Below are 10,150 nucleotides of genomic sequence, written 5' to 3' on the forward strand. Positions count from 1 at the left end.
AACTTATTTTCTCACAGTACATCCGGCATCGCCTTCTCCCCCCACAAAATAATTTGTTATTGTTGCCTCCGACGATCTCCATATTAGCTCCCAAAATCTTATAAGGTACCTAAATCGTGGGAGCTCCTCTTCCCCATTGCTATCGTTCATCCTCTCCACCGACCTCTCACTTCTCCAATCGATTATCTTCCGCGGCCTGCCATCGAAAAATCAGCTGGTGGAGCACTCCTCTCACACGAAGAGTCTCGTTGGAGGAGTGGACTTGACTATTGCGCCCCGAGTTGAACTCCACGGCCTTCCGAACGTTCTGGAGGAGATCCGAGCCGGCTTCATGATTAGATATCTTTGACCTCCCCGTTCATCATGCAGTACAGTCAGCCCGGCTCCAAAACTTTTTGTAGCGTCTCATCAGCACTGGCATAAGGCTCTATTTTGTTTCGGAGCGATTCGTTTCGAACCTATGATACTATCTAGATCAGGAAGCCGACGGGACGTAAACTCGCATTGGAACTCAAAACAACTGAGGATACTCCCGGCAGATCTGTACTTCAGAGCGAATGAATCGAGCTTCAGAGCGCTAGAAGATTTCCTGGAAACCTGAGGAGTCACGGTGATCACTAGAAATCGGCCCGAACAGAAAAAACAGAATTCATCTTCCACATTTACTTAGACAGAACGGTTCGATCCGCCCCGGCCATTACCGTGGGAACGGATTTCAGTCGGATTTCGCATCGAAGATATTAGCATTGAGCTTGAGGGACGAACTCCCACTGAAGAATCTAAGGAATGTCACTGAGTTGAAAAGAGAACGCCCTCGCTTCCACAAAGACCTCACACGGGCAGGCACGCATTCCGCACATTCACCTCTTTGTTTCTGACTCCGGGTCAGACTTTTTCATACGCCTGACGTTGATGGATAAAAGTCTCTTTGTTTATCGGTATGTTTGTGTCCGTTGTCACCTCTTCGTTCTCCTATACTTATCGTAATTAATTCATTTCTGTGCCTGTGTATTCACAATCAGTACCAGGGCTGAAGCGGTCGCTCGTTTCGATGCAACCGGCTTCAGAATTGCACCGCTGGGCCCGAGTCTCGACGGGCGTACAGAGTTCTACAGATTGCAGCAACCAACTCATCGATCAAATGCTCTCCTGCGTATAACATACATCAGACGCCGATACAATAACAGTGTAGGTCTTTAATATTTTTTCGCATGGTTCGCCGAGTGCTTGCGGTTGATTCTCTTATGGTAGTTCTGCGCCATCGAATTCACGATCGACACCAAGAAATACAACACCATGAGCAGCACGAACTTCTCGAAGGCCTACGGAGGAAAAACGGGATTCGTATTAAAAATATTAAATCGAATATTTCAACTGCGCTTCAGATCGAATAGTGAGAACCATCAGATGATGAGGGAGGAATGCAGCCGATTGAGGTTTTATCTACGAACCTGAGAGACCATCGAGTCGCCGTCGCCAGAGCTTTCGCTCCTCCTGTGGAATTTATCTTTTTGTTTCTGCAAAAACTCCTCGAAGGGGGCTTCTATGCGGGGTCCGATTCCGGGTACTCCCCTGAAAAGACGATCAAGACGTAAGAGCCCGATCCACTTCTTCATCCGAGAAGATTCACCAATTGTGTGGTCCTCCCAAGTACAACGAGAGCTGATCGTCCACTATCCCGAACAATAGTCCCGATACGTTGATCCCCGACTCACTTGATCAGGTTGAGCAGAATTTCGACGGTTGCTTCATCGAATACAAAAATCACAAACAACTTCTGGATGTGCATCTTGATGACGGCTTTGCCTGGAAAGCAATAGAGTTCCACATGAGAAAAAGCACTCATAATCACTTCGATATTGGGGCAATTCTGTAAGGAATCGGGGCTTTAGGAGGTCCCGGACCCTGGAGTGCTGCGAAATACCAAGGATCTACTCGAGCGATGCGAGAACGAATCCCGATCTGCTGAGAAATCGTCCGTGAGATGAAAGGGATATCATACTGTGATAAAGTGTCGCATCGGATCGTATGGATCAATGGAACAATAAAGACTCATGAATGGGTCGGGATCACCGTCGAGCGGCGATGGATGAGTCTCAGGATGGCGTTGTAGGATGCTCGAACTCACCGATAAGGGTAGCCCCGAAGAACGTCCTAAAGGGTACTAGGAAATGCCCACACATGAATCCAGCAACATCGAACAGCGGGTTGGGGATCGATGCGCTCGCCAAGATGCCCCAGAAGCCGATCTGGAAGAGGTTCGGAGCCGTGAGCCAGGCTCGCATTTTTTGCTGTCTTCAGAGAATGATCTCTGCTGTCATTCGTTTCGCTCTCGATGCCGTCGGGCTCGCCTACAAACCTTCTCAATGAGTTTGCCCACGGCAACTTCGGCTCTCTCCCATAATGATAGCTGGGTGCGATCGGATTTCTCCAGAGCCTTGATCTTCTCGAGATTTTCGAGCTCTTCTTCGTCCATCTCACCGGAAATTCGAGCCGCTCGTGCCATGAAATAAGGAGGTAGTTCTCCTAGGGCGGTTCCCGCGCCCCACATGAAGGCTTCGAGTCTGACCTTAGACATGATGGCTAGGATGCCAGGCGCCACATCTCCGGTTTCTCCCTCGGGACAAACGATTTCGTCCGGATAAGGCGGTTCAGGAAAATTAAGACTTTTACACGTTGATGCAGCCAACGTCACGGCGGCTATGTGCGGACCCAAGTACAGCAGGAACGTATGCAGGCCTGTCCCCAATCCTATGGACGAGAGTACACCCAGCCCAACCCAGTATATGCACCATAGAAACGTCCGCTCCATGGGCTTGATGTAATGTTGATGTCCACCTTCGAGCCGATACGCCACCACGCACATGATGAAGGCTACGAGAGCTACACACACTCGACCTTTATTGCGCCAAAGCCTGCAAGTGAGCATGGACTTCAGAGACGTTGAAGAAATTCCAAAACCCAGACCATGCTGATAACGTCCGATGAGGTTCCCCTTCGATGGAGTCGTGTCTCGCCTAAACGCTTACTTGGCAATGAGATCTCCGAGAAGCCCCACAAGTTCTGCGACGAAGTAATGAGTCGTCGTCAGGGGTCGTTTCCATAAAACGATACCCTGACGCTCGGTCCGTAGATCAATGACACTGTGCGTCGCCATCTCGGCGTGGTCGCCTATGGGAAGGATGGGGAAACGGTAAGTGGGAAATATCTCTCCCGGATGTGACCCAGTACCTGAGTCATCGTCGTTCGGAAACCTCCGAGCTGCGATCCTACCGACCTCGTGATTTTGTCTCTATATTCGTTGCATTGAGCGATTTGTTGGCTGCGTTCTGTCGGGAACGACCCGTGGTTCCCTGGAGTAAACTCATCTGGTACAGAGATCCGTCACAGCTGCCACAGAAGAAATCCACTTGAGGTGTACCCGTTGGGGATTCACTCTCGGAGAACGAGCTGCCAATTCGGATTCCGTATGAGTATCAAATAGAAGGATACGGTCGGGTCATTCACTCAATCCAGGTTTTGGAGTTTTCGTTTCTGATTATTATTAGTCTTCCACATGCTCAGAGGTATGCGTTGCGCGAACGGGATCCCAGAATGAGATAGTCCTGGCGAGACTCACCTATACTTCGTCAGATCGGAGCCAGGGGAGTCGGAGTAGGACAATTCTGCTTCGCGCGCACGTCTTTCTGATTCCCACTTTTCCAATTTTCGGATCTGGAAGATGAAAAGCATCATCTGAGATCGGATGACAACTCACCACTTACATAGCTCGTTGGTAGCTCTGAGTGTGTAAATCTGGATCAGAGACTTCTCTGGAAAGACTCAGAGCTGACTGAGTTCAAATCGATCCTCCACCTTCAACTTCCTTAGGAGTCATATCGAACAAAATCCGTGGTGGTCGATAATCACATCGAGAACTGCTTTGTTTTGAATTCGGAAGAAGGCCTCCAAGCGCGATCCCAAGGAATTGAGAACGATCGGAGATCACTCACCGGAGCCCAACATGATCGCGAGAGCGTTGAGGAGGATAGAACACAACGACAACAACAATAATGATCTGAGATATCGTGGAAGCCCCCACCCGTTCCAGAACCACCGAGTGGAAATTCTCCCCCTTAGAACGCCCTTGAGAATTCTCTGGGAAGAAGGAGTCACCTGGGAGGCTATCAGCTGGGGGATGTCAATTACTGTTGTCATTTTTCCGCCGTACCGAAGACGGCGCGCGAGTTGTCGCGTGTCTGGCGGCCTCAGGTTCACAAATATAAGAGCGGCAACGGCAGCCGCCGGCCATCGAGCAACAATAACACTCTGGCACAATAATGCGCGATGCAAACATCGAAAACTGTCCACGACATGTTCGCTAAGCGCGACGTCGGCGTTCCGCGTCCGAATCTCTATTTTTCAACTTCATTGGATCGCTCACGATCAATTCCATCCGATTGTGTGTTTCGATGATCTGTTCGCCGAGCCGCGGACCTTCGAAATTCTCGAAAGCTCAATGGGCGATCATCATTGTCGCGCAGCGAACCTGAAGCCGACTCTCCCGGAGACTTCACAAACACCAAAATACCTGATATCAATGTCGTCTGTCGAGATACGGAAAGTGGAAAGGCTCGAGAAGGAGAGCTCGGGAGAGATCACGAGTGCATGGGACCTCGACTCAATACGAATTATTTTACAGCCTTTGAGAATCGAATGACTCGGATGCTGCTTCTGGCCGGAATCAGAGTTCTGCTTCGAGTCATGCCGACTCGCATCGTCGTCGCGTTGTTGCCGATCAACGAGATCGAACTCTCCGTTCACAGACTCGAACGAGGTCCAACAGAAGTCGGACAGGGTTTTCGCGAGCAGGACTTTTCCTCAGAGGGAAACAAGGAGGAAAGTACTAATTTACACGCTGTGCGACTTTCCCTCTCCATCTGGAAAACCGTATGGTGGCTCCCGACGATCAATAGCTCCGGACAGTCGATGCGGCCACGGTCGATCAGGAGACTCAGATTCGGGTGAACAGATGGCTCATCCAATTCAGAATTATTGGTCGCGATCAGCTTCAATAAGCGGTTCCGACACTGAAAATACGCGCTTTCGGGAGGGCCACGTTCTTCCCATCACATTTTATTGGGGTTTCCCAGAAGACGGCAACTAGACAGCATCGTATGCGAGCTCTGAACAGGAGACAGAGTAAGTCAACTTGGGCTTAGCTAGATAAAAAAATCGGCAAGCGTGGAGCGGATATACGACCGCTCTGACGGAAATGAGTTCCCTATTGTAGGTCGGAGCCATCTCCGAGAACGCTATTCGGGACTGCGGACGCACAATGCGAACGGAACACTGATTGTCTTACGCAATTTTCTTCACAGAAGCGTCCGGAGCGTCTGATGGGCACTTGCTCGCCGCTATCAGCCATCGCCACATGCCTAGGAGCTCTTGAGAGTTCATTTCCCCGTGGAAGTCTTCTAGAGGTCTCGATGCCGAACTCGGTGCCTCGATCCCGCTCACAGCAACTCATCTATCGGCTGAGCATAATTAGTTCACGCTTATCCTCGTCAATCAGAGTAGGACTACTGACATTCGGCCGGTGGAAAATATCACTCGGACATCGATGCGTGCAGCCCAGCTCCGCTGAATTTTAGAACCAGATAAAGAATTGAGGAATTTTCGGGGAGAGGATTCTCCGAAATTCAAAGAATTATGGCGAGGTATAGGCGCGACAAGATCAGATATGGGCCTTGACACGGTTGTACTCTACTGAAACGCACAAGTGACGTTGACGTCACAGTCGCCAAAACAATGGGAATCTGCGAACTACACAGTAAGCGGAAAATCACGCCGGATCATTCGAGGGAGCAACGAGTTTTCTTCCGTCCTCCCCAATCGAACCGACCGCAATGAAAGCAGCATGAACAGCCGATTAATTCTCGCGGTCCTCACGAAGGCATTCATTGGCTGTCGAGACCGGCGATCGCTGAGAGACCTTAGCCGCGGATCTCCTGTTGTAGCCACACACGTGACCAAAAACGTGAAGTTCGACCATGGAGCGCAAAGCACTCACCAACCCGTATCTAGTTTACCGACTGGGCGAGAGAAAAATAGACGAAAACTGATCAGCTGACAGTCGGTAAGAAAGTTACCGGGACACGCCGCTGGTACCCGACGAGAAACTCCTCCGCATGATTCCACGGAGTACTCGGGGAAATCGCATCGTGCCTCGGAAACGTCGCTTCCGAGGCAAGCTGATGACGTCGTCATTGAATCGACACAAAGTTTTCAAACACGTAGAAAAAACACCCCAACCGGTGTTGGCTGCAGTAATATTTTCCTAACACCCACCTTCGCAGAGATGATTCGTTCACAGATCAGAGGATCACGGCTCACCGGAAAGAGCGATTTTTCGGCGGATCGGAGGATTCCGAAGAGTCCGGATACTCATCCACCCGTATTACAACTACCGCTCTTCTCCTCTAGCCGCGAGAGTGACCAGCACCACCGACAGCAAATGGAACATATTGCCCGGCGTGTGCTTCGATACGGCTGCGTTGATCGCTGTCATCCAGCGCGGGATTTTCAAACATCGGCTTCTGATCCGCGCAGCGGATACACACATGGAGTACTATGCAGAAGCACGAGCCGCGACGATAGAATACGTCATTTCATGCTGCAAGCCCCCAAGGACGCGACACTCCGCCATCAGGAGCTCGCGGGGGTCGTTGGCAAGCCGCTTCAAGGAGCTCTCCGCTTCGAAGGGCCCCCGTTGCGGTGGGAGTCAAGGGTCCGATTCCAAGCGGAAATTGGTTCACTCGGGGAAGGAACCGAATGCCGGATCTCATCACCGAACATATATCAGTCTCTGAGCAGCCGGAGGACCTTCCATATCCTACTGAAAATTTCGGCAAACTACTTTTCCCCCACTTCGGTTCGTCAGAGAACTATGAAACGATTTATTAAGTCTCCGAAATTTTTCTGAGCTCGAGAAATTCGGACCGCGCAACTGGACGAATACAGCATAGGAAGTGAATTGCAGCTTCGTAGCGTGGCATTGAGCGTTGTGGGGGCAGAGAATGAGAATGGTCTCATGCAGTCAGGAGGGTAAAGGATCGATAGAACGAGCAACACCACAGCTCCGCAAAGCTCCAACTTGTCTAATAATGATGAAAACATCGATTGCTTGGTGGGAGCATAGCAGAGAACCGGCTAGGTGGCCCTTCGGACGTGAAAATCTCGAATATGGGTGGATAGAATTCCGTCACTTAATAATGATTAGAACGAGTTGAGATGCGGAGGGAGAATCTGCGAAAAGATTTTAAAATAAGCTATCGAATGAAACAAAGTTGAATCTTGTCTGAACTCAATTCATTCGCCGCTCGAGATTCGTACAATCGCTTTCGGTGAAAACTTCAAGAGGATCCTAAGCAAGGAAACTTCATCGACAGACCGGTGCGCTTCAGCTCTGTCGCGCGTCGTTATTCGACCGGAACCTTGCTCGACTCAGTACATCAGCACCCCGAACGCACCTCCTATCCGGATAGGCCACCAAGCAAGGGATATTCGCCAACTCACCATTTCATGACGCTTGTTGCTGCCCCGTAATCCGCGCTGCTTAAGCTCCTTGCGAAGTTCGTCTTTGGTTATTTTGAGGTAGTCGCCTCGAAGAGCTTGAGACTTCCTCCTCCGAGTGACGACGTCTCCGTTGGCGATCTCCATGTTAGCGAAAAACAGCGACGAAGTTGGGCCCTCCACCTTAATCGGTTGACGAAACGATCGACTATAACGATAACAACAGCGGCGACGACAACTACAATAAATGCATCAGATGTCCCCCTCAATTCCGGATCAACTGCAGGAAGAGTCTTCTTTCTCTTCGAGATCTTGAACGGAACTTCATGGAATTCACTGACTCGATTGTGTAGTTCAAATGCAATTCGTGCGTTTGAGAGGATGTTTACAATTAGGGGGAACCCACAACGGATTTCCAGTACGAATGGGCTCGGAGCCAACGACGCCTTTTTCTTAAGCCGGTTCGTTAGGTGACGTGCACTTGCTGCTGCGGCTCTCTTTCGCTTCTCAGTCAGAGTAACTTGCTATGATAGACCGCCGACAAGGATCTCCCGCAGGGACATCAGCGCGGAATTTTCCGAAGGGGATCTCAAATAGTAGAGATCAGATGCAGTCTTCCAAATTCCTGGGTCTCATTTCAGAAGGGTTTCCGTGAAAGGGTGAGTGGCATCCCACTCCGAGGGGGCGCTCGGTAATTTCGAATGTTGGCGCCCTGTCGCTGCATGGTCGACCAAGCCGGGCGGGAGAATTCACCTCCCCCTCGCCTTCGACCCCGGAGCTGCAATTTCTGAATACCGCGGTCCTCCGCGATGTGACCGTGGACCGCAGCCCATCGAGACAATCACGACGCGAGCTAACATCTCGCGAGTTTCCGTCAAGGTGTCATTCATGCCACTTCTATCGTTGATTTTCGGCTAAGCATGAAATGATTCCGCTTCGAAAGTCCGGGCCCCCTCGGGCATGAAATCTCGCTGTTCCGCAACAATTCATTGTCGCACTCAGGCAGTCCGAATCGGGTGATTCTTTCGTGAATCATCTGTCCAGTTATTCCTCGAATGACATGCGCTTGCGAATAGCCGAAGTCACCTTATTTTAGAGACCCCCTTTGCTGTAGGGTTCAAACGAATATGAAACAAGAACGAGCCCGCTAGGCGAATGGTTCGAAGCTTCCGCAGGACGGCTGGGAACTTTCCCGTGCTAATCTCCTTGACTGGGGAAGATCCTCACCGACGGGGAGAATATTCTCGTATTCGAACCGAGTGTAAGAGAAGTGTGGTATGAGCTCTTGCATCTTCCATCTATTCCACGAGAGGCTGTTCGCTCAGAGAGCAGTGCAGGGGGGTGGTGGGCTGTGCTACGGTAGAATGTGGGAGGCGGATGGGATTTTGATGCCCTGCGATTTTCCTTCTAGTCCCGGCCTAATGGAAAATCATCAACAACCTCCGGAACAGCACAAACAGCGCCTGCTTTGGGTGGGCTTGGTTCTAGTCACAGTCGCACAGAATGTTCAAGAAGCTCCTCCAGGCGTAATTTATTCAATTCCACCTGCGATGATTCAGATTCCTCGGGAGCGGCTGAATGCCTGGACGCATTGTGGGATAAAGATACACCGGAAATACGGGAAATGCGAAGTATGGCACGGGCGCACCGACGCCGAAATAGGGGAACACCGGGGGATAGGCGACGTGCGGCGCGCCCTGAGCCATGGGTGGGAGCCACTGCGATCGCTCACGGGCCGGGACGTGTAGACCACTCCCATCGAATCCTGACATCCTCTTTCCCACATCTAGGGAACCCCCGTCCGGGTAAACGATACGGCTGAAAGCAGTTTTTGATTCGGACCCTGGCAGTGGCGGTGGGAGCCGCTGATGTTGAACGCTCTCTTCCAGGGGACGTGGACGGGGAATATTGGGAGAAGGCGGAGGGTTCATGGAGTCCCAATCGGATTCCGTGTTTCTGATATCTTGTGACTCCGAAGCTCCCTCTTGAAGTTCCGACTCGGTTGGGGTTTCTGAATATTCGCTTAGCCCGTCGTCGATATCCAAGCTCTCGTCCATGCTCCCGAAAATATCGTCGCCAGCATCATCTGATGTGTCGTCCGACGCCACACTGTCAATCCCGACCTTGATCGTGCCGTCGATTCGGAGGGCTCTGTGGAGAGGGGTAAAAGAAAATTCGAGAAGAGACTCAGCGGGTTGGAGAATTAGGTGCTCGCCGGATCCAGAGTACCAAGCTGCAAGCCGTTGAGGTCTTACTCCTCGAAGTCTGAGTCCAGCTGATTGATCTTCTCAGCGATGTCTTGTTCCCTCATGCTATCTGCGAGGATTTCTTTCTCCGTTTCATTTATGACTTCCATCAGGTACTTCCTAATAATCCCTTCGGAGGAAGAGGGAATTCCGAGAGTCAAGAGAGTATGATGTAGAATCGCGTCCACCCAGGGCTCGAGCGAACGAACACCGGTAGCGCACGAGAAAGACCTGGCTAAATGCTTCCCCGCTCTCATAGACAATAGCGTAAGCCGCTCGCGGCTGTACGTGGCTCTAGCCTCCCCATTCCCCGAAGAAGGAGTGGGTCGCCCTTCGGGGTTCCCAGCCCC

General features: G+C 51.1%; 1 protein-coding gene across 1 annotated transcript; it reads right to left on the reverse strand.

Moving 5' to 3' along the window:
• Positions 1-610: 610 nt before the first annotated feature.
• LOC100899180 (vacuole membrane protein 1) lies at positions 611-6,475 on the reverse strand. Its single transcript, XM_018639051.1, has 9 exons — positions 6,331-6,475; positions 3,620-3,714; positions 3,278-3,450; positions 3,030-3,171; positions 2,360-2,915; positions 2,129-2,249; positions 1,716-1,806; positions 1,452-1,572; positions 611-1,322 (listed from the first exon to the last, which is right to left on the reverse strand). Exons 3-9 carry the CDS (start codon positions 3,366-3,368, stop codon positions 1,197-1,199), a joined length of 1,248 nt encoding a protein of 415 aa, XP_018494567.1. The 5' UTR covers positions 3,369-3,450; positions 3,620-3,714; positions 6,331-6,475; the 3' UTR covers positions 611-1,196.
• Positions 6,476-10,150: the final 3,675 nt, after the last annotated feature.

This window comes from Galendromus occidentalis, unplaced genomic scaffold, assembly GCF_000255335.2.
Source record: "Galendromus occidentalis unplaced genomic scaffold, Mocc_1.1 scf7180000077284, whole genome shotgun sequence".
NCBI lineage: Eukaryota > Metazoa > Arthropoda > Arachnida > Mesostigmata > Phytoseiidae > Galendromus > Galendromus occidentalis.